At 38.1% G+C, this 24,041-nt stretch overlaps 1 protein-coding gene across 3 annotated transcripts in view; it reads right to left on the bottom strand.

The window, feature by feature from the left end:
• Positions 1-24,041, bottom strand: part of rock1 (Rho-associated, coiled-coil containing protein kinase 1) — a 53,772-nt gene that overhangs the window by 7,455 nt on the left and 22,276 nt on the right. For 2 of the 3 annotated variants that reach the window (XM_056743019.1, XM_056743018.1), the window contains exons 2-24: positions 12,571-12,652; positions 9,759-9,859; positions 9,153-9,290; positions 8,840-9,015; positions 8,645-8,729; positions 8,423-8,567; positions 7,585-7,723; positions 6,298-6,389; positions 5,755-5,914; positions 5,603-5,660; positions 5,423-5,511; positions 5,009-5,057; positions 4,696-4,831; positions 4,524-4,603; positions 4,154-4,400; positions 3,864-3,970; positions 3,192-3,342; positions 2,632-2,792; positions 2,329-2,513; positions 1,059-1,128; positions 820-923; positions 516-681; positions 158-427 (exon numbers count right to left, since the gene is read on the bottom strand). In XM_056743019.1, coding sequence (XP_056598997.1) covers positions 158-427; positions 516-681; positions 820-923; positions 1,059-1,128; positions 2,329-2,513; positions 2,632-2,792; positions 3,192-3,342; positions 3,864-3,970; positions 4,154-4,400; positions 4,524-4,603; positions 4,696-4,831; positions 5,009-5,057; positions 5,423-5,511; positions 5,603-5,660; positions 5,755-5,914; positions 6,298-6,389; positions 7,585-7,723; positions 8,423-8,567; positions 8,645-8,729; positions 8,840-9,015; positions 9,153-9,290; positions 9,759-9,859; positions 12,571-12,652 — 2,991 coding nt within the window. The remainder of the gene's footprint in view (positions 1-157; positions 428-515; positions 682-819; positions 924-1,058; positions 1,129-2,328; positions 2,514-2,631; positions 2,793-3,191; positions 3,343-3,863; positions 3,971-4,153; positions 4,401-4,523; positions 4,604-4,695; positions 4,832-5,008; positions 5,058-5,422; positions 5,512-5,602; positions 5,661-5,754; positions 5,915-6,297; positions 6,390-7,584; positions 7,724-8,422; positions 8,568-8,644; positions 8,730-8,839; positions 9,016-9,152; positions 9,291-9,758; positions 9,860-12,570; positions 12,653-24,041) is intronic. The other variant, XM_056743020.1, reaches the window with a different exon arrangement.

Raw genomic sequence — 24,041 nt, forward strand, 5'->3', positions numbered from 1 at the left:
TGGAGTGGAAAAGTATAATTAACACACGAATGTTTCAGATCCTCATTAGAACTTCATTTAATCTGGCATTGATTTTCCAATTTTAAATATTTACACATATTGTGATTTTTTACATTCACAAGTCAGATATCATTAAGCATTTGCTCTACGGTCATACCTGGGTCTTCAAAGTTCTTTCTATGTTAAGGGCCTTCTCATAGTTCGCCTTGACTGAGTTTGCCACTTCTTCCTTATCTGCTGCAAACGCTGGAAACCATACAGAACATAAGAAACCAATCAGAAAATGTATGAGATTGTGAAGGTAATCCATAAACCACTGGCTGAAAAAATGACCTCCTTCTTGATCTCGGAGTCTCTCGCTTAACTCGCTCTTCTCCTTGCTGAGGATCTCCACATCTTTGGTAAGGGTTTTGTTGGATTCCTCAAGCTGCAAAAAAACAGATTATTTGATCACATAAAACCAAAGGCATAATCTTAGACTTAAAGGGTTAAATTGGTATATGTGCCACACAGACCCGTGTGATGATTGAGTCCTTATCCGAGAGTTCCTGTTTGTTTCGGGAGACTGCTTTTTTGTTCTCCTGAGAAAGCTCGAAATACTGCTCCTCCTGCAATGCCCGGGCCAACTGCTCAGATTCAGCCTTTGTCACGGTGAGGTCCAACTGAGCAGAGAGAGACTCCCTAAAAAAAGCACACCAAATTTTTGTCTTAATCTGGATGGTACTGATGGATACTCACAATAAAAAAAAGATTTAGAGACATTCAATTATAAATAATGGTCAATGTGAAAAGACACTGTTAAAATGAATATCTTCGTACTTTTCAGAGTGAAGATCTTGAACTTTTCTTTGAGTCTCCTGGATCTGCCGATTCTTCTCCTCCACATCTTCTTTCAACTCCTTCACCTGAGTTTTGTAGAGAGTCTAAAATAAAGTTGAAATGGGTTTGAAAATTAATCCAAAATATACAAGAATGCATGCTTACGTTAATGCAAGGGGGCATGCAAAACTGCATCTACACTTTGGAAAAAAGAAATGGAGGGACTGTGAGTTACTTACAGAGAAATACTGTTCAGCCTCCAGCTGGTCCTGAAGTTCCCTCATCTGACCTTCATTCCCTCTGTATTGCCTGAGGAGATGAGTTTCAGTCAGTTTAATTCACTTCAACTTCAAACACAAGTCAATTATTCAAACATCTCCTACCACAATTATAAAAAAAGCATTAAAAAGCTCCAGAGAAACCTGCAGCTCCAGGCCCAGGATTCATCATGACAGCATCATAAAAATACAGGCATTCTGTATCTGACATTTCACCCCAATTAGAACCAATATGAGCAACTCGACGCATCCCGATGGTAATTCGCTGTTACTTCTGTTACCTTTATTATAGCAACATTGGTCATTTGTGTCTATGTATCTCTGGCACTGAAGCATCCATCATACACAATAGGACCAGGAACTTGTCTTAATAAAGTAAACAGTGTCAATTGAAATCTATGTTGACTTATGCAAAACAATATGTTATAAAGCTAAGCAGTCAATCTCCGGTTCAACCGGGTTAACTATTAATAACCTCCCAGACTGCCACGGAGTTCCACCTCAGTGTCGACAGAAGGAAAAGGGGGAGGATTAACCGGGTAGGCGGAGTCAAGCGTAAAGTAATCCTTAATCCACCAGTGTAAATATTGGCAGTCAAAAGATTCAGCCAGGTTTAAGCTTTAATAATACCCTTTTCCACAATAATACCCTTCAATAGTGCACTTTACATAGTAAGTAATGTAGATGCTGTCGCTAGTAAGCGTCTGAGCCAAAGGAACTTGGTCAGTGGGGTGGGTCAACCTGAAAACACTGGCAATAAAAAATGTTTGTAATTAAGAAACATGTAGCGATAAATCAACAATCAGGGACATTTACTGCTATAAAAACAGTAAATGCTGAAGCAGCCTCTGACGAAAGTATGTACTCTCATTTCTAGCAATATCCTGTTTTTTTCTTAAAGACAATGGAGCGAGCCAGGAACTGTTAAACATGCTGTTTATAATGAGTGCAATGAAAAAAATGCACTCAAGGGTACAAAACACGCTTGAAAAGTGTTTAAAGTCAGGGACAGTTAAATGAAGTGCTTAGTCTTCAAAAAATGTTGTTTGTCCATCAAGGTCACAAAAAGCATTGCTGGCCGTACAGACCCATTTCATTTAAGGTTAATTTCATATGAGGTTTGGGATTTTTGGGAAAATACAAAGTTGATTTATTGTCTGATACTTTCTAGCTATAAGCATCCAAGTAATATAGTCACTGAAAGAGGCAAAGAAGAGGACAAGAGTCATACTTGGTGAGCTGTGCCAGCTGGAACTCAAGCGAGCGTTTGTTCTCAAGAGCGACGTTGATCTCCTGCTTGAGTTGCTTTTCTGATCCCTTCAGATGCTCAGCCTCTATCCTCCAGCTTTTCAGTTCGTTCTGGGCGAGAGCGCGTTTTCCAGATTCCTGCTCCAGCTGCACCCGCAGGACCTTCACCTGGAGGGGGCGGAGAAGATGCGAGTTTAATGAATTGAAGTTACAGACTAAACAAACTGGTGTTTATTGAGAGTTTGCAAATGATAGTGTGTTAAGTCAAAAATGGGGTGACGCTCACCTCTTCCTCCAAGTTCTCCTTCTGCTTCATCAGCTGCTCCATTTTCTGCACGGACTGCTTGAGGTCAAACTCCAACATGGAGCACTGCTTTTCCACCTCAACAACCCGGCTCTCCACTCGCATCCGCTGTGAGGATTCTTCAGACACCTTCTGCTCCACCGCTGGAGAGAAAACAACAAAATCGCTTGATTTCTCAAATGTTCAAAAAAAAAAAAAAAAACTAAAGATATTTGGAAGAATGCTTGTAACCAAACAGTTCTTGGCCACAATTGACAAGCTGTTTGGTTACGCTCATTGGTCCAAATATCTTTCTTTGTAGAAAGACATTTATACATATTTGGAACAACTCAATTAAATGATGACCCAATTTCCACGAGAGAAAAATAACAAAGTCACTCCTTGTAGCATGTGAATACATGAAATCTCTGAGGTGGTGTCTGAGCACAGCTGAATGAGACGCTGTACAGTGTCTGGACACGCTGTCAGAATGAAGCGCCTTAGAGCAAAAACTGACGCAGGTGGCACAGCTGGGCGCGGAGCGTCTGGCACACACAGCATACCGTGCATAGCAGCCGACTTGGCCTCCTCGATGGATTCGTATTTGTCGGTGAGCTGAGCTCTGGTGACGCGGTGCTCGGTCAGCTCCTGATCAAGACGCTTCTGCAGGGTCTTCAGTTTGTAGTTCAGGTCAATTTCCAGACTGTTCTTCTCCTGAAGAGACAGAAACGCAGGTTACGGATTTCTGTGTTTTATTTATAATTTACAAAAATAAATCGAAATAAATGTTTGTGGGGCTAAACAGTATGCCAAATGTTTTATGAATAAAGATGAACTTGATGTAGGCCAGAACACCCCTGTAAGTAGTTTAAAGTCTGAACTTGAATGGCTTCATGAGACGCGGAGGTGATGTAAAGTGCACAGCACGCTGCAGGCGATATGCAGTATACATAATGATTAATCTTGCAAAATCAAGCGTCTACAAATATCATTTGACCTACAACGTTATCACTAGGAATGTGACTATTAGTTGTTAAAATTACAAAGGAATGTTTAAACGTTCTCTAGGCTCTCTTGACACCATCTGATGAAGAACGTAGAGGGGCCACGAAATGCAGTTTTGGTGTTCCTTTTTTTTGAAAATTCAGACACAGGCACGCACACACACACATAACAGAAGCCAACCAGACCAAGAAGTTCAAACAAAACAACAAAAACCTAAAATAATAATAGACCTTCTCAAGGGCGTTACATCTCTCCTGGACCTGCTTCCTCTCCAGTTCCACTTTTGAAATGCTGTGCTTCAAGTTTTTGTTGTCCTCCTGCAGACCTGTGATACGAGCTGAAAAAACAGAAGAAGAAGTTCTTTGTGAGCTGATATGTCTTTGTGTAAACAAACAAAGCACTTTATTATGCATTTCAATTTATCTGTCGAATTTTATCTCCATACATAACTCATCTGTGGTCAAATGGATTTAGGAACGTACATCACATTCATGAAATTATTTTGTCATGCGGTTCTTACCCTGCAGTTCTTGGATCTCCTCTGAGCCCTGGCTGCATGTTCTCCTCTCAGTGTCCAGCGTGGTCTGCAGCTGAAGTAACTCTTTCTCCAGCTGCTGTCTGGCGCTCTCCGCCGCACGGCCCTTCTCCTGCAGTTCACGGTTTACACCCTCCAGCAGACTCACGGACTTCCCCAGCTCAGTGTGACTCTTCCTCAAACGCACCACCGTGTCCGACTCGGCTCGCAGAAGGTCATTGGCATCCCCCAGCTGTCAGTCACAGATATGGAAAAGATGTTAGCAACACCACATAGTATGACAAGTCTTCTATGTTAATAGAACCATTTTTATTAATTAATCGAGCCCAGGTGATGGTCTTCTCATAAAGCTCACTTGGTTCTGCAGCTGAGTGATCTTCTCGTTGTTTTGGCTTATTTTCCTCAGGTCTTCCAGCTGCTCCTTCAAAGTGGACACTTAAGAAAAAAGTACATGAGGAGAAAAAAAGGGATTTAAATATGACAAGAATGTTATACATAAAACAAGCCACCCTGAATTGCATTCTCACCTTCATTTTCCAAATTTCGCCGCTTTTCTGCCTCCTGATCAGATTTTCTCTGGTGTTCTGTTGCCCTGTGCTGGTTCACGATCTTGTCTTTCTCCAGTAAAGACGCGTTAGCCTCCAAACTCTTCCTCAGGTTAATCTGAAACATGTCAGGACAACAAAACGCTAAGAAACAGAGAATGTAACAACTAAAAAATTAAGTCCCCCTTTTTTAACAGATATTTATCTTTAATCGTCTATCGAAGCTGTGTGTACAAAACACATGCCTCTATAATTATTTCGATTCATCGTTTGGAGGTGAAATCATTTCACTCACCTCCTCGTCTAACTCTTTCATTATCTTGTCTAGTTTTGTGTTGGATGCCCTGAAGGGAAAAGGAATCAAAGAACAAAATTTCAAAAGCTTGATTTTAAGAATAAAATATGATTTTGAGAAAAAGGATGAATTTGGGAAAAATGGAGAGATGGTTGAGATGTTTCATCTAAATGAATGCATGAATCAGTGGAAGACTAGATGAATGAGGAAGCTGATCTGAAATGGATAAAGAGGATTGAATGGGTGTTCGATTGGGTTGGATTCCAAATCAAATCCCTGTATTGTAAGTGCAACTGTAGGTGAAAAACATGTGCATGATAGACAAACTGTTTGATTGGAGTGGATGGATGAGGTGTTTGCTTCTGAAAAATAAAATGCATGAAATGATGACTGAATGAGGTGTTCGATAAAAACCTGCACTTCTGCTCCATCTCATCCCTCAGCTGCATCTCGCTGTGAAGTTGTTCTTCTAGCTGATAGATCTTCTTCTGAAGATTCTCCAGCTGAGAGATCACAAACAGTCACTCATTCTTACCGGTTCAAAGAAACACTGGCACGAAACTCCATTTAAAGTCTCTGTTTAGATGTGCTTACATGACTTTTATCTTCTTTAGTCGATCTGTCACTTTTTGAGTTCACTTCCCGAGGAAACCTGACAGAGAACCGATAGAATCTTAACTCTGTCACATTTTGAACAACTGAGCAGAAACATCTGGACTCTAAGTGTTCTTCAGCTCTATACTCACTGGTTATTGCTGTAGTAGGTAAAGCCCACAAAGGGAAGTTGGTTGCCAACAAATGCTTTAGGGATTGGGAATGTCTCTTCCTCCCCTCGATCCTCCTCAATGTCATCGAAGTTACTCGTGTCGACGTCACTGCTAAGCTCTGGGACCACGGGGGCAGCAGCTACACACAACAGCAGATTTAAATGAAAATGAAAAAAAAATCGTACAAATTATTTTATACTTATTAATACTGTATAAATAGGGCGGTTGAATGATTTATCACATCCAGAATACAAGTTTGTGTTTACATAATATGTCTGTTCACTGCGCATTAATACATTAAGTATCTATAAACACATTCACATACATGTTTATATTTAAGAAAAATATGTGCATATATAATATACATTAAAGGTATTAAAGTAAATATGCATGTATGTGTATGTGATATAAATACGAAATAAATATCCACAGTGCATAGACATATAATATGTAAACAAAAACTTCTATTCCGGATGCGATTAATCGTTAAACAGGCCAAAAAGATATGGTTTTATATCTCACTTTCTCGAATGTTCTCCCATGTCCACTGGTCGTTCTTAAAAAAAGGATGCCGCTTGATCTCATCGACTCCATTCCGTCCTAATCGCACTTCCCTAATAAAGATGAGGACAACAATGATGTTAAATGAACACAAGGAAGTGAGCGTAGTTCACTAATATAGTTGAAGCTTTAGTTCATTTTCTTGACATTCAAAAGAAGGGCATTCAAAACATGCAGACCTGTGAGCCGATCCTGGGCAAGTTTACCGTTAATCTCACGAGAGATTATGGTTAAAGACGAGACGCCGTAAATCAACAATTTATCATATTACTCAAGTGTTTCGGATAGATTTAATATCTTTGAACTGTTGAACAGCGCAATACTAGGCTTTACCCAGTTTAAGGCTTTGCGGCTGTTAACCTAATCTTCTTTAAAACGAATTTAATAGAAAATTAAGAAGGGAAAACAGTGTGGCGTAAGAAAGGGGTGCAAAGAGCATTACAACAGTCAAAGGAATCATATAGATGTTGTGTCGCCTGAGGAACACCATCAAAGAGAAACTTTGATCTGTGCTGATTCATCACATGGTTTAACAGTTGCTTCTTAAAACAAATGACAAATCCAGACTAAAAACTCCCTGAACTGACAGGTCAAGATGAAATAAACTTCCGTTGAAACAAAACATATACTATTTGTTTTGATACCTAGGAAACACAAATGTTAATATTTCATTTTAGAGAACACTGTGAGACAACAACATTTCTGAATTTCTGATGAAAGAGTCCATGCAATCTTGCCATCACAATGTTAGGATGCTGTGGGTGGTTGCTAGGGTGTTGCTATGTACTGACAAGGGTGTTGTGAGTGGCTGAGAGTCAACTAGACGTTAAAGGGGTGATTTAACGCATTCGGGATATAACGCTGGATTTGAAGACCATTAGAAAATAAAAGATGCCACACACGAACCGCACTGTAAAAGAAACTAAGTCATATGTCTGTGTTTTGTAGGCAATGGTCGCGTATGTTCATAATATAATGCAACACAAATTTAAAGTGAATTAAAACAGTTATGCATGGTTGTACAGCTGTATCTATCTTTTATACATGTGGTCAAATACTCTTCGGAGATTCAAATCGTGCAATACTATTTTATTGGTAACTCAAGATTAAAATGAGATTGGCAGAAATTACGCTTTCAACCGGAACTGTGAATCATCACTAAGCAATATCCTGGCAAGATTACAGTCTATACACTAAGTATAACTTAGGTTTAAAATATAATATTTTAGTAATTGAAATTGTTCAAACCTGTCTGTGAGAAAAGCACATATAAGGCTCTTGGCATCCTTTGAGATGTCGCTGTCGTCGGGGAAGGTCAGGGCATTCTTGTGGTTCATGATCTTGCTGTAGGTGCCCACTAGCGAGTCGGCATAGAACGGTGTGTCACCTAAGGACACATTAAACAAGACAGATGCTCAGGAAGGGAAAGAGAAGTCTTTCTAAGGAATGTCGTACACTTTGTGCTGTTTGTTTAGTTTAAGGATTTGAATCGGAGCCTAAATGCACAGTTACTCTTGTGTTTCTGCCAGGAAATCTCTTCTGGTCTTGAGAAATTGAAGTGTGGCTTTTCATAGACAACTTTTATGGAAATCTGCAAAGTGAGAATTTCCAACCTCAGGAAACGCCAAAAGAAATGCAATTTCAGCAGTGACAAGGAAAGCTAAGCCTTCCATATATAAATAAAGGTTAACCGTGTGCATTATTTCTTTAAATTATTTTATAATCCAGTATATTGTTGCTGTAGGGTTGAAACCTTGCATCTCTATTATTATTTTATCATTACTATTGGTCACCATGTTAGTCTCAGATTGTGCTAATATTTAACCAATAAAAAGTATTAAAAAGGGCTTGTCAACTTTGTCAACAAAGACTATTTATTACAGTGTTTTCTCCATTTCCTTAAAAGTAGTAGTTTTGTAGATACAAGGTTTCTGCAGCTCGATTATTTCAATTGATTATTTACAAGTTAATTCAGACCCTGTAAAAAGAAAGATTGTAAATAACAAATACATACTAAATGTGCTTGTTTTATAATGCAGACATAAACTAAAAAGTTGAAATGAGCGCTGAACGCAGTAAAACTCACCAACTAGCATCTCATACAGGAAGACCCCAACAGACCACCAGTCACACTCTCGACCATAGTAGCCGTCTCCTCCCTGTGACTTCAGTACCTCTGGAGAAATGTAGTCTGGAGTTCCTACTGCCGTGTCGCATTGTACCATACCATCCTGAGGAGAGACAACAAGAGGATCAGCTCCAGAACACGGACCGGAGCAGAACTATCAGAAGGGGGGATGTGACTTACCTTGTTCATTTTCATACAGGTCCCGAAGTCAGCCAGCTTCAGGTGGCCAGACTTGTCTAATAACATATTGTCAGGCTTTACGTCCCTGTTATGAGAAAGTAAGGAAAGCATTTCCTTACAACCTTAAAACATCCCTTTTAAGCAATTTCAAGCAAGACTATGAAAGGAAGGGGCGGTTTAATGTGTGAAGGAAACCTGTGAATGAAGCCCATGGAGTGGATGCCATCCAGTGCCAGCACCACCTCAGCAGTGTAAAAACGTGCCCACTTCTCAGGCACGTCATAGTTGCTCATGAGGTTGACCAGGTCACCGCCCGGCATATATTCCATCACCATGTAGAGGTAGCGGCCATCTTGGAATGCATAAGATAGCTGGAAAACCAAACACACACACAAAATAAACAAATAATTACTGTACAGAAGATCTCACATTCAAGCACAAAGTAACAACTAAATAATTTGAATACCTAAAATTGATTCTTATTACCAATCAGACAGCTAATTCATACCTGTACTACCCAACTACTATCGGCGAAGGCCATAATATCCCTCTCTTCCCAGAAGAAAGCGGAGTCCGACCTCTTGATCATCTCAAACTTGCTGAGCAGCTTCATGGCGTATACTTTCATTGTGGCTTTGTGCCTCACCTATAAAACACAAAGAGAGAGAAGACCTTTAAGCCAAGCTTAGCATTAGTAAACTATTTTATATATACAGGATTATGGATAGTCAGCTGGTCATTAGAGTAAAGTAAACTCCTTCACTCTTAAATCACCCTGGAGGGAGTTATGACAGTCTCACTGTATATTATCTTGCTCATGACAAGGCAACTTGCCAAAGACATAAACGTATCAGTATTGAAATATTTTATTGTACGGGAACAGAGTGATCAAATCAACTATTCCACAGTGTTTAACATGGAGACTGTAACATTACAATTATTTACACTGTGCATTTTACTTTGCTAGATAAGAGTACAGAAAAAGCAGAATATGGTAACCTTATTAAACTATAAAACAGTGTAAAATAGTTGACTTTATCACTGCCATAGCGTGTAAGGAATAAGGGAAACGTTTTGGAAAAACAAGAACATGAAATATGTCCAACACACTCACCAGTTGTACTTCTCCAAATGCCCCTCTGCCTATGACTTTTACCACTTCATAATCATCTGCTTTCATACGAAGCTCTCGGATTCTGCTGATTGTGTCCTTATCTAAAGACAAGTAAACAAAGAAAAGCCATCAATTGCATTGAATGAGTTGCAATATGTTGACTCATTCACTTACTTTGAGCTTGGTTTAATAAGCCATGATTGTGGCTAAAGACAGTTAAATGCCTTGAAATATACACACATACTCCTGTCCAGAAGTTAAAAGGTCCCCAATTATTTATACTTATAACACTTATTATTGACTTTTTTCACTGTTTTAAGAATATTACACTCCAGAAAATTACAGAATAGCACACAATGTTAATATAGTTTTATTTTGACTAATAAAATCCAGAACTAATTAACATAATGTTACATTTGACCTTTTTTAAAGTAGCCACCCTTTACATAGAATTCATAAAATTAACTTTTTAAATTTCAAATTTAGCAACTATGTCTATGAATTTATTACAAAATATTCCAAACATGAAAATGACAAGCATGGAAAAAACACTGTGTAAAAGCCTTTTGCCACACTTTCAACTCTCAAGCGGTGATTTAACCAGATCTTTTTCGGATAAATTATCTAATGTAATGCACTTCTGGCTACATATGTGGTCAAGCATCTGCATCTGGTTTAAACTGAGAGATTGAGAGAGAGAGAGAGAGAGAGAGAGAGAGAGAGAGAGAGAGAATTAGACATCCTTGTCTCAGGAGGGAAGGAAAGCCCTCTGGACTCTACAGAAGAGCCTCTGGATAGTGTGAGAATCAATTTAGCTGAAATTGTGTTATAACTACTGATGGCCCTCATGACTTTATCCAACATAACAGCTCAGTTTCCCTCAGGGAGAGATAATTTCCAGCCAAATTTGGTCAATGCTGAGCAATAGGCATTTTTTTCTTTGTATTCTCCTTTGGCACAAGTTTGCACTTTCATCGATAAAGAGAATGCAATAGCAGAACATTACTTTGATCCTGAGAAAAGAACAAGACTCCCACGGTAAATGGAGAAAACATTTGAGAAGGATTTATGGATATTCACCAGGGTTAACAGTTTACATCAACATTTGAGGGGGGAATGAAATTTTTATTTCAGTCACATTTTATGTGGCAGAGAGCTGCTGGTGAGTTATGATAAAAAGGAGATATATATACAATACAAAAAATATGTTTGGGTGCCAACATTTAACATATATTTTTTATCTTGTTTATGTACTTTTTTAATTCTGTGAAATTTTTGAACTTGAACAGCTAAATACATTTAAATATTAAATGCAAGAGTACAGTACTAAGAAATAACAGTACTAAAATAGTACAAAGTAAAATTAAATACTAAAATAAAATAATTTATTGCAAAATGCAATACTACACTATGATAGAAGGATGTATGAATGCCCTGACATAAGCTTATGATCAACAGAGTTTACTATTACAGGTCAAGACCAGTTTTTCATCATTATATATAAGGCACGTGTATAGTCTACTATAAATTGAGGTAGAACATACACATATTCATATATTTATATTTATGCATTTGGAAGACGCTTTTATCTAAAGCGATTTACATTGCATTAGCCTATACATTTATGCTTGGGTATCTGCAATCCCCTGGGCTCGAACCCACAACCTTACGTTGTTAACGCAATGCTCTTACCAGTGAGCTACAGGAAAGCTACATACATATACTAACAATATACCCAAAGACAGCATTTTGCGACCAGTTTTCGAGACAGCGCAAGCATTTTTTTTTACAAGTATGTAAATTTGGAATTTCTTCTAGTTGTTATTTCATGTGGAAAGACGAAGCACGCGACCCTCCACCAGTGCAGGTGATAGTCAACTGCGAGGGTCACTCGCGTTACTGTTGTTCCGCAGACGCGCACAATCCTGGTCGTCATTGACAAGTTTACACACACACACACACACACAAGGGGAACCCATTACTACTTAATAAATAATAAAAACATCGTAAGAAAGTAATAACAATATGGGCTTTAATGGTTAATACTTTAACAATTCTTTCAAACACAATTTCTGTTGGTTCAGATGATTTCAGATTACAGTCTCTCTTTTTAGCTCTATCAATAACAAAGCTTCTCTCTAGACTCTTTATAAATTTAAATAATAATTTAGAACAGTTATGAACACCCCTTTCCTCAATAAATTGAATGATTCGGTGATCGGCTGACCACAAAGAAAGATATTTGGAAGAATGTTTGCAGATCTGGGGAACTTTAAAATTTCATCCTAGGAAAAAAACTGCTTTGGCAGTCAATGGTGCCCCCGAACTGTTAAGTTTCCAGCATTCTATAAAATATTCAACAGAACAAAGATTTTAAACTAGTTTCAAAACAACTTGATAGTGAGCAAATGATAACAGAATTTTCTTCTTTGGGTGAACTTTTTCTTTAACAGTAGTGATGAGGGAGTTAAAGAGTATGAAAGATCCCAAGAAAAATCTAACAAAACCACATGACAATATGAAGCCCCACCTTCTGACGTAACATCAATTTATAATGTGTATGTGTGTGTGTGTGTGTGTGTAAGAGAGAGGAGGGGGTCATGTGGAATATAACATGCGGGTCACCATGCAGTCCTGAAAGCCCTTTTGTTGAGCGAATACCAGGACTTACAAAATGGTGCCTGACTGAGGGTACTGACCCAAAAACAACCCCCACCCACAATAAAGAGCACTCAAAGTGTTTTGACATGTCACAATGAACCGATGAACATGAAAGACACTTTCCAGACAAAACCCTAGACAAAATACTTACATCTGCTTAAGAAATTATCGATGCTTTTGTTTTTCCTCAAGGCTGGAAAATCAAGGTCGTAGACCAGAGCATCCAAACTGTCCTGGAAAACAAAAACATAAAAATATTGGTTAGAACAAGATACTGGTTTGTTAGATTTGTATGCGATGATGGACTAAGTGGATTGTTATATTTTATCACTATTTATTTTCTGGTTTCCACTGTAAACCTGCAATATTGTTTACCTTGCTTATCATGAAAACTACTTATCTGTTATATAACATGTTCAACCAAGAATGCTCTCTAAGAGTTTAACTACTGAATAAAATGTAGTGGGGGGACCGAGACACTTTATGATTTGGTATGTGTATTTAAAAGGACTTTTTAAATAGTGAATTAAAGGGATAGTTCACCCAAAAATTAAAATGTCTTTTTTGAGTGAACATTATTTACTCCCCCTCTTGTCATTTCAAACCTGTATGACTTTCGTTCTTATGTAAAATGCAAAAGAAGATATTTGGAATAATATTAGTAACCGAACAATGGTGGTTCCCATTCACTTGCATTGGTTTTGTTTCTGTACAATACAAGTAAAGGGGTACCACTATTGCCATGTTGATAACATTCTTGAGAATATCTTCTTTTGTGATATACAGATAAAAGAAAGGCATACAGGTTTGTAACGACAAGAACGTGAGTAAATGATGACAGAATTTTCGTTTTTGTGTGCACTATCCCTTTAACACAATCTCCATCAAAAGACAACCAGATTTATGCTGAAACTTGGGATAGGCACAAAGGCCTGCTAAGATCTCAAGCTTGTCTTGATCGCTTTGATAAACTATTTAAGGTAATTTGTTCAGAGCCCATTACCAAAAGCTACCATTTGCCTGTCAGGTATATTTAGAACACTGACCTAAAAGTCTTTAGTCACATCTCTCACATGTCACAAACATTTCTTTGACATTCAGCCAGAGGTAGAGAACTGTCCTCTCTATTATCATGTAAAATGAAAAACGCTAAATGTTTACAAAATGTTCAACGACTTTGTTCTCGTATTGTATTACTGTTACCAGCTGGCCAATGCAGAAAAACAAAGCAACAACAAAATCAACCTTACAGAGACCCTGCAGCAGGTCCAAAGAGGTTAAGCCTCATTTTCATCTACATTTTTTCACAAATACTCTCAGCACAGATTTTCTTTCATAACAGTGATAGCAAAAAAAAGACGATAGATTTTATCTAATTTAAAAAACGCTCTTCTGTGCCATTATTAAACATGTATGTGAACAACATACATGTTGTTAATTTAAAAGCTAAATGAATCACCAATGTTGAACAACACAGGGCTCCAGACTGCAACAAAAGTGGTAGCATTTCTGGGCTGGTTTTTTACATCTTCTTTTGTGTTCTACTGAAGAAATTCAGACAGGTTAGAAATGACACGAGGGTGAGTAAATGATGACGGATTTTCATTGGGTGAACGATCACTTTAAATCTACACAACCCTAGTCAATTATTCACCGTTAAGGATCTGCATGCATGACAATTTAAAGGCCAATCTTGCCAGGTTAGCAATGACATCAACAGGATTAATCCTAATCTACTGTAATCCCGGTGTCAGTCACTCATGAGCAGCAGTTCAAGCATGCTGGGCGCTCCCTCAAATCCTTCGCCTCATGTAAAGAGCATAGTGTAGTGTGTCTAATTCATGTGATCTCTCCTGCATCCTTCAGCTCTGAATGATTGGATATGTACCCCAGACCCAACACATACAGGAAAGTTTCCATTTGATTTTCTGGATTCAGACATTCTGGAATGTTATTTTTATTTTTCTAGAGACAAAAATGTGTGTTGCTCTGGAGTGCACCAATACTGTTTCTAAGCCAAGATCATGACAATCTGACAACAAAACAACCCATTCAAGATAACAAATCCAGTGACACTAGTATCTAGTGTTAGAAAGTGTTAAATCTTTGAACATGTTGCATTTACAATCACATACACTGACTAAAGGGATTCATAAAACAGAAGACCTCAGTATAAAAGCAAAGATGCTTTTGATGACTCACACTTCAATGCTGTAAAAGGTAAAGCAGAACATATGGTCAAAGACGTTTCTCACAATAGATCTAATTACAAAACACTAACACATGACGCTGGTCCAAAAAGCAATACATTTCAAGTACAGCTGCAACTCAAATGTAGTTTTGATGGTACATCAAGTTAAAGCTTATAGCAAATGGCTTAATATTGAATAAAACAGATTTGATCATTGAAGCTCTTATCAAAATAGTCTTAGCTCTTGTTAACGGATGAAGTATGAATATGACCAAGTTTCTCCAGCTTCCTCTTGACAATGTTCATGTTGAACTTAACACCTTGTGTAACCACAAAACACCTCAAACTGAAACAACTGATGCATGAAAATGTCTGTCTGGAATACACAAGCTACTATCATCATTTGCTTTTTCCAAATTAACCTTACAAGAATACTAGGATACCTTATTTAATAACATTATATATTTTCACTGTGTCTACATGGGACGCGACCAGCGTGACGTGACACGACAAAGACTTGTTCTTATGAGATTGTCGTGTCCCATCCAATGGGAACAAAATGTTAAACTATTTTAGGTTCTAATTCTTTCTTTTGTCTTTAATCGTGTCGTGCTGCACCGGGTCCAGTGTAGACATGGTGTTATAGTAATACAATTTTGTATTGAGACTTGAAATTTCTGCTTAGAACTGGTTATCAAGCATATCTGTCGTTTGAAATTCATGTTTTTCTCTAGATCGAAGCTAAAATTTCAAACACATATAGATTATCTGTGTATCAGGTCAACAACAATAGCGACAGCTTATCTAAAATCGAGTGAATCCTGCATGCGGTTTTCATTGATATGAGATCTTAACCATCACGCCATGTCTACACTGGATGACTGGTGTGTGCGACACAACAACAGACACTCATTGGAACCCGTTATATTTTACATTTTGTCCACACTGGATGTGGTGCGGCACGACAAACCCATTAATACAGGCTGTGTGTCGTGCTGTGTCACACCGGTCCTGTCCGGTGTAGACAAGGTGTAAACAGCATACTTTCATAGCGTTAAATGCACGTTAAATGTTTTAATGCATTAGTTGAGCAGCATGAAAAAAAAATCAAGACAGACTCTCTGTTCTCCAATCCCGTGAGCCCATGCTGGTAATAACACAGCTCTCCATTCAGTAACGCACGTTTGCATAACATCCTGCCACAGAGAACTCTGGATGGCCACAGTCGCATTCCGCAGCAGGACGGTACACGTCAGAGAGCTATTTTAAGAATGTGGCCGAACAAGCTCTCAACAAAGTGGGGGGAAAAGACGGCCAAGTCCACAGTCAGAAAGTGGGCCTTGGTTTAATTAACACCCAAGACTCTACATCGGTGAACGTCAGAGAAAGGGACGGAGGACATGTTTGGATCATGAAGACTTTTCTCATCTTGCAAGAGCGTATGAGAAGAGAACACGGACACTGGGAACTGTTTCTAAAACAGGCCAAAAGCCAAGAACATAACAAACAGTCAATGCAAACAGACTCCGTTCCCATTCTGTTTTTTAACCTCTGTAGTAACCTCAACAATTACAGCGTTGACATTTATTACGTACAAACATCTCAACAAATGTGGCCACTTAATTTTCGTTCTTCTGGTAGTGTAACCACAAGTGATTTAATGGTAAGACAACAGGCCACGAAAGATCCTTGAACTAAGAGAGGAAACGTTATACAAAGCTTATCATCCAAAGTAAAATACTTGTAGCTCCTAAAGAAAGCATCCATGGGAAATACTAAAACATAAAGCTGCTGTAAAATGCTGTAAAATACTGTAAGAAGCTTTTCTCCACCTGCAAAATTAAATTCATAAGTATCATATCAGGAACCAAGGTCAAAGAATTTAAAAGTAAACTACAGCATGAAAGCAGACAACACTGTCTACTAAAGCAGAACCTTGAGCCAAGGGCCTTCATTTAGATGTCAAACTTCCCTCAGCTACTGCATAATCAGTGGGAGAGGCTCTGGAAAAACATACCATCTGCAACTTGAATAAACAATATTCAGCCACCTCTGTGTGAAACAATAATTATGTACGCATGACTCAAATGGTGATTGCCTAAAATCCCCAACTGCAAAAAACGTAAACATTGCTAACGTAAACATTTTCTTAATTAGCTAAATTAACTGATGTGTTTTGTGATCACATCTGCTGTGATGGAGAGTGGAAGAAATTCCAGCTGTGTTGATGAACTGTTCCTGAAACAGCATTCCTTGTTGGTCCAGGAATAACATTACTACAATATAGAAAATAAATGTGATTTGCAAAAATGTGAATAATGCGAAATACAATAAGTGATATGATTATGCTTTACGTTAGCAATGTTAAAATGATATGCTTTACATTCTTTCTAAACTTGCCAGCTCATTGGCCAGTCTCTCGGCTGACTGCATTACCCTAATGCTATCTGATGATGTAAAATCAAGTGAAATCAGTCTTTGCAAATCATTGCAATAGGCATAACTTTTAAATAGAGTGCAGCCCTAGTAGGGATGGGTACCAAAACCCGGTACAGCTTATCCAGGAAGACTGGAGAATTGATAAGCTCCACCCTTATCGGTATTGCTTTCGGTACTGTAGAAACACGCGGCAGAAGAGCAGTTTTAATTTCACGAGCGCCGCAGGATGTGTTTGAATGCATTTGTAACTTGTGTCCTACTCTGTTTCGCGTTACCAAGACAGCACGTCCCAAAACTAAACAGATGTGCTGTTTTAACATCACAAACACGCACGGCTCGTCTCTCTCAAGCAGAGTCATGCTCGCGCCTGGAGTTGTGGCTCTGCACTAGGGATGGGAATTGTTGAGATTTTAATGATCCCGAAATCGATACTGCTTATCGACACCGGTACTTATCAATATGGTTATCGATACTACGCTTTATAATTTGATGCAAAAACACATGTGAAAAGATGTTAAACATTTTAAGGGTTTCTTTATTACAGCTAGGGATGCTCCGATCCACCTTTTTTGCTTCCGATACCTGAGATTCAGTATTGGCCGATACTGAGTACCAATCCGATACTAGGGTAACATTTTTAAAGTGCACAATTACTTAATAAACTGTGTGCAAGGCATCATGCTCAACTTAACATTAATTTCCTGACCCCGTAAAACAAAATAACAAAGAAATGATTCACAAATTTATTGAATTATTTATTAAACCAGCAAATTACAGGAATCAGCTGTTTTTAATTCTTTAGTCATTAAAGCAAAGTCCATTTACATTTAGGCATTTGGCAGACGCTGTTATCCAAAGCGACTTATAATAATTTATCCTATACATTTTACATAGACATTTGCAATCCCCTGGGATCGAACCCACAACCAATGCTCTTACCACTGAGCTACAGGAAAGCTTAACTAAGCTAAAGTTTAGTGGAAATCAAATTTAACATCCAACACAGAAACAGACAAATAAAACACTAGCTTCCCTAGCTTGATAAAACTTCACATGTAAAAATAAACAGAAAAATATATAATAGCTTAGTCGGTGCAAATAGCAATTCAAAGTCAAATTATCCCCAAAACTCACCGCATTGACATCTTTATTTTTGTTCGTATACGTGTTTGCAGACCTTTTGGTACAGTAAAGGTCTCAGATAAATATTTACGCTTCACCATGTCGTCCCGCGGCTCCAGGTGGTATGAAGCCATTGTTCGCTATGAAGGACAGCGGTTGCAAATCCATAACAATGAAATTAAGTATGCGCTCAGTGATTTTCGCTGCTTTCACACTACCAGAGGGAAATTTCTGAATTCTTTCCGTTGTCTCCTCCAAAGTTAGCTGCTTCGTACCGTCTCGTTTTAGTTTCTTCAGCTTATTGAACTAGGCGTTTTTTTTGGGATTACATCTCTGTAAATGCTTGATTAAATTAGTAGTATTATAATTAACAGCTTTATCGCCACCTCTCGGAACATTTACTTCGCATGTATTGCAAACAGCGGTGTAACTTGTTGGCGTAGCTGTTCTAAAATAAGTCTAAATGGCAGATATTTTGGCTCGCTCCATGCTGTTTGCTTGTTCGAGTGCACTACGTACAGAGCACGTTGCTAGCGTATGATGTCACACGCTACGCAAAGCACAGCCACGAGAGAGTTTAAGTGCTGATGTCTCCATGAACTTTTACATCGCCTAGCAGAAATTGTATGTCAGGTAGATCTAGAATTTTATTCAGTATCGACGCCGATTTCCGATACAAATATCGGATCGGAGCATCCCTAATTACAGCTGAGCTTCAGAACTCAGAATTACTTCTGAGCAAACAGAAAATGCCACATAACAAAAGTGTGTGTGTTCCTTAGCACACCACTTACAGCACTTAGCATGTGCATAGGGCACATCATAATGTAATTCAACATATTTACTTTATATCACTATGGTTATTTGGCTGGTAGTCCATATTTCTTTTTTCCTTTCTGGTTTTAAGTCTACATAAATTTAAGTACTATTTTAAATACTATTTTTTATTATATGTACTATTTTTTACCTTTTTACTAGCACTTCAATTTACTAAAGTAAGTAAACATACTCAGTGGCCGAATTATTCAAAACAACGTTATGACTTGTTCTCAAATAAAGGACTTTTATTTTGATGGGTTGCCGCAAAGGTGGTTTTGAAGGGAGCTTCGTTGTTGTGAAACGTGGACGCTGAAAGCTCCACAAGCGCAACCATGCCACTCTTTCACTCATTAACAAGCAGATTACAAATACATCGCGGAAATCATATGGCCTTAGATATGACACATACGTCGAGCAAACTTCTGACATTGGGACATCATTCAGGTATGGAATCAGCATCAGCAGCCTGTCATTTATTTAACGCTTGAATAAACAGAGATAAAACAACGCAAGTATGGATAACAGTATCGTTTGTCATGAAGCTTATTGATACTCTGGTATCGACCCAATTATGAACTAGGGCTGCTCGATTATGACAAAAATCACAAATCACAATTATTTTGGCCAATACTGAGATCCCGAACACGATTACTCATTAAAAGAACAACATAGAAAACTTAAAAAACAGTTTCAGAGAGGATCCTTGCAAAATGGAATACGGCACAATAATTGCATTAACGCAATTAATTATTGAAGGCCCAAGTTGACGATTCATTTTCGGTTAATTACACAGCTCTATTATGTACCCGTAGAAAAAAGTACCAGTTCTCAGTACCCATCCCAGTTTGCACCGCAAGTCTCCATGTGCGCGTCTTCCAAAACAGATGAGATATGAGCGCAATTAAAGGTTACTGGTTAATGTAATATTAAACAAATCAGCCGAAACAAAAGGCTTATTTGATAACATTGAGAGCTTAATAATTTGTTGCTTTACTTGCATACATAGGACAAACACAAAAATCAGTCCACTAAAATACACATTTAAATATAAAAAAAGAAAAATTTGTTGCAGGCCGCTTCGATGAACCCACCTCCTTCTGTTAATACTGCTGGTCCGCGCTGAATACATTTGATCTTACATCGCAGAGAATAAAGCAGTGTTATTCTATTCATAAATTCTTTATTTTTGGTCTTATTTTTTATAAAAAAGTATATCCAAAAGCACCGATAAGAAAAAAGTACCGGACCGATAAGCAGTATCGGTAAGAGGAGTAATACCGATAAAATCAACCCATTAGAGCTGCACGATTCTGGATAAATTGAGGATTCTGATTCTTTTGTTTCAAATAGAGATTGCGATTCTGAATGATGACTAAAAGTAATACATAATTTTTGAGAGGTTCCGACAATTTTTTTTTTATTTAGGTATGTAATATAGGACTTCAAAATTATTACATATTTCATGGTTAACCTACAGTAACTATGGTGAGAAATGTTTAACCACAGATTCCATAAGCAAAATAAAATGTTTCTTCATTTTTTTACTTTAAATGCAAAAGTTTAACTTCCTAAAAAGTATAAATGTAAAACAAATTCATAAGGTGACACTTTTTTATTTTATACATTTGCCTGATAAAGACAGGCCGCTTGAAGGGGTCTTTACAGAAAGACGCTACTGATAAACATAACAGCGCAGTATTCTCACCTGTAAACAGTTTAAAATAACCTGAAAACATGAAATGATGGGCAACTTGACGAAAAGCTCGAATAGCAAAGCTTCTCTGTTAGCGTTAATAGAGTGATTGGCGCTCTGATGACGTGTTTTACCCTAATGACGGATATAAGCGCTCACTCGGATTTGTCCACGCTACACACTAGAATCGTTAGTTTTGTTTCAAACATGTCCGGTTAAGATGTGAAGCATAGTCAGAAAAGTGTATCACAATCCTGAAAGACACTCATAAGAACAGTTTTGTTGTCAGGCTGTATTTACTTCATATGTTGGTCTGTTATTTGGTGTGAGATTAATTTGGGCAGCTTGTAAACGAGTCTCATGTGTGTGAGTTGGCAACTCTCTGCTTTATCCCAGTACTTCTGTAATCATTTGACACAGAAATAATGATAGTGTGTATTTTGAAAAGACCGTTTGTGACGTCTTTACATACCTTATGATAATAATTTTAACTTCTTCGGCAGCAACAGCATATTGAAGCGTTATGATTTTAGTTCGAGGTGTAAGTTAATAGACACACGAGAATCGTTGATTTTCATTAATGAGATCGTCTGGTGTTTCGAATTGAGATCAGGATCTTTTAACGATTAATCATGCAGCTCTACTACCCATCCCTAAGCCCTAGACACTACTATCAAACACTCACTTTACCAACCTTATCTGTAACCGTCCATCTTACAGGTATATTTACAGTTTCATTCTGACAGGAGGCTAAAATACAAATAGCTGTTCTATTTATCTCTAGTGGAGAACCAAACTAACTTTGCCTCTGTTATAAGTTTTGGATAAACTTTATGTTCAACTTTTACAAGTGTGACTGCACAAAATTCCCAATTCAAATATGCTTAATTTTCCTTTAATGGGAAGGTCTACATAAACCCCTGCAACAACAGGAATATGAAGACCTTCCAAGAAGGTCTACGTGGGAGTGATAGTATTATCAAGTACACAGTGAGCCCAACATAGGCTGACAGCTTAGACTAAAGAGATGACATCAGCAGAAAGGTCAGCAGTATCACAGAAAATAATGCAGGCCTGACTGGACATTAGGAGTGCAGAAAAAACAATTGTGATGCAGAAGTGGACGATTCTGAATCGATTCACGAATGTCAAAAATTTATTTTCTAAATGTTACATTTTTATCGCCATGCACATAAGAAACGACGAAGACGGCGGATAAAGAAGTCCAACCAGATCAGTTTACATTAAAAGTTCATGTATGGAAGCATTTTGGTTTCAGTGAAGCTGAAGGTAAAAATGGCCTTGACAAGACCCACCTATGCAAGTTGTGTCAAGCTAAACTAGGACAACAAACGAGCTGCAGCCGTTGCAGTCGCGAGGCGCGATGTTTGACAGGGCAAGGCGAAGGAGATCTTTTAATAATAAAAGTTGTATTTCTTTGTTTAATATAAGTAGCGTTGTCCTTGTTTTATTGTTACATTTTTATTTTAAGGGCCGCTATCCCAGAAAATTTTCTTACAATGGACCCAGTCTTTTGCTGTTTTAGCAACCATTTAACAATGGATGTTCATGTTTCTAATTTTAAAAATCGCTTTATATTTCACATATTTTCACATGTTTTCTCACAAAACGACTGGATTTCTTCCGGTCTATAATGTCTGTTGTGATTGGTTCCCCACTTAAAGCGTGTGTGTGAAGATGTCCCACCCATACCATATCAGCGAGCTTCCGCTTCTCAGGCTGTTGTGATTGGTTCCCCACTTAAAGCGTGTGTGTGAAGATGTCCCACCCATACCATATCAGCGAGCTTCCGCTTCTCAGGCTGTTGTGATTGGTCAGTCGCCCACTCTGTGCGCATGTATTCATATGCTTTGGCTTTAAGCAATAAACAGTAACAATGGGGTCAAATTCACTTCATCAGTTAAAAACATGCAAGTCGATCAACGTGTATCGGAGATCTGCTATTGCATGTGGAAACATCAGTATTTGTTAGAGATCACAATTTTTTTCCTACTATGGCGAGGGAAAAGACACCGGACTGATTGCCTCCAGACCGGTTTTATTAAATAACATCAATAACACAAACCACAACAGTGACACAAAACAGGCTGTTGGCAATCCACTATCAATGTGATGTAACATTGATTTACGACCGCCCCTGACTGCTCACAGTCTCCGCCTTATGGAGATACACCATCCTCCAGATACACACTATCAGCCATTTTCAGACAAGAGCAGATGTGGCCGACGACAAAAATGCCTAAGAAACAACAATGGTGTGCTGTTGTTGGATGTAAAATGGAATATAAAAATCTTTATGTTCAATTAAACGTGGGTGTGGAAGGTCGAGCCTGAGGTCTCTGGAAAGGTCGAAAGGAGACCTTTCCGAGGAGCCCGGTTTCGTCCCGTATTTATTTAAACATCTGTTAGATGTAATGCCCGTGAGCAAATTTTTTATATATTTTTTAACTGTTATATACAGGATGAAAGAGCGTAAATAATATAAAAAACACAGATTTAGGATTAAACATTTTGTATTTACTATAGCAAACTGTATTTTACTTTGCACTAGAATATGTTGTTGTATTAACTGTAATTTTGCCATAACTGGCAAATTTGCCATGATAAGACTCAAAAACACTAGTATCAATGAGTTTTAGTAGTGTACTGTAGTAAATACTAAAGTACACTAGATCATTTTTTACGTGGGAACTAATTCAAATGTGGTACAAAAATTCATTGATACAGCAGTGTTATATATATAAAGGAAGAATATTAGGCTTACTTTAAATGCAGAACTAAGACGGTCAGTAGGTGGCGTCTATTTTACACTGAGTTAGTGAATCATTTAACCACCTCATTCAAACGACAATTTAAATCATTAACTCGTCAGAGTCATTCAAAACACACATTATTTAGGACAGTGGTCACCAACCCTGCTCCTTGAGATCGACCGTCCTGAAGATCTCAGCTCTAACCCCAATCAAACACACCTAAACTATCTAATGTGTTCAAATGAATATCAATGCGCATATCCAACAGTATTTGTGTACAACGATACTACCTTTTCAAATATAGAGAGGCATCGCGGGAATTTTAAAGTTTTAGAATCGCGATGCTACCGTAGCACCGGTACACAATGCAACCCTAATATGTTGCTGTGAGAAGAGAAGGTTACCACAGTTCAAGATAGAGTGATTGACAGCGTGATGCAAACGTTTCCACCTATCAATTGGCTATAACTAGGGATGAACCGAATATTCGGCCACCGAAAATTTTCGGCCAAAAATGGCCCAAAAGTGCATTTTTATGCACCGAAAGACTTTTAACACCGAAACAATACGGCCGAAATGTTGTG

The sequence above is a fragment of the Triplophysa dalaica genome, chromosome 3, assembly GCF_015846415.1.
Source record: "Triplophysa dalaica isolate WHDGS20190420 chromosome 3, ASM1584641v1, whole genome shotgun sequence".
Lineage (NCBI taxonomy): Eukaryota > Metazoa > Chordata > Actinopteri > Cypriniformes > Nemacheilidae > Triplophysa > Triplophysa dalaica.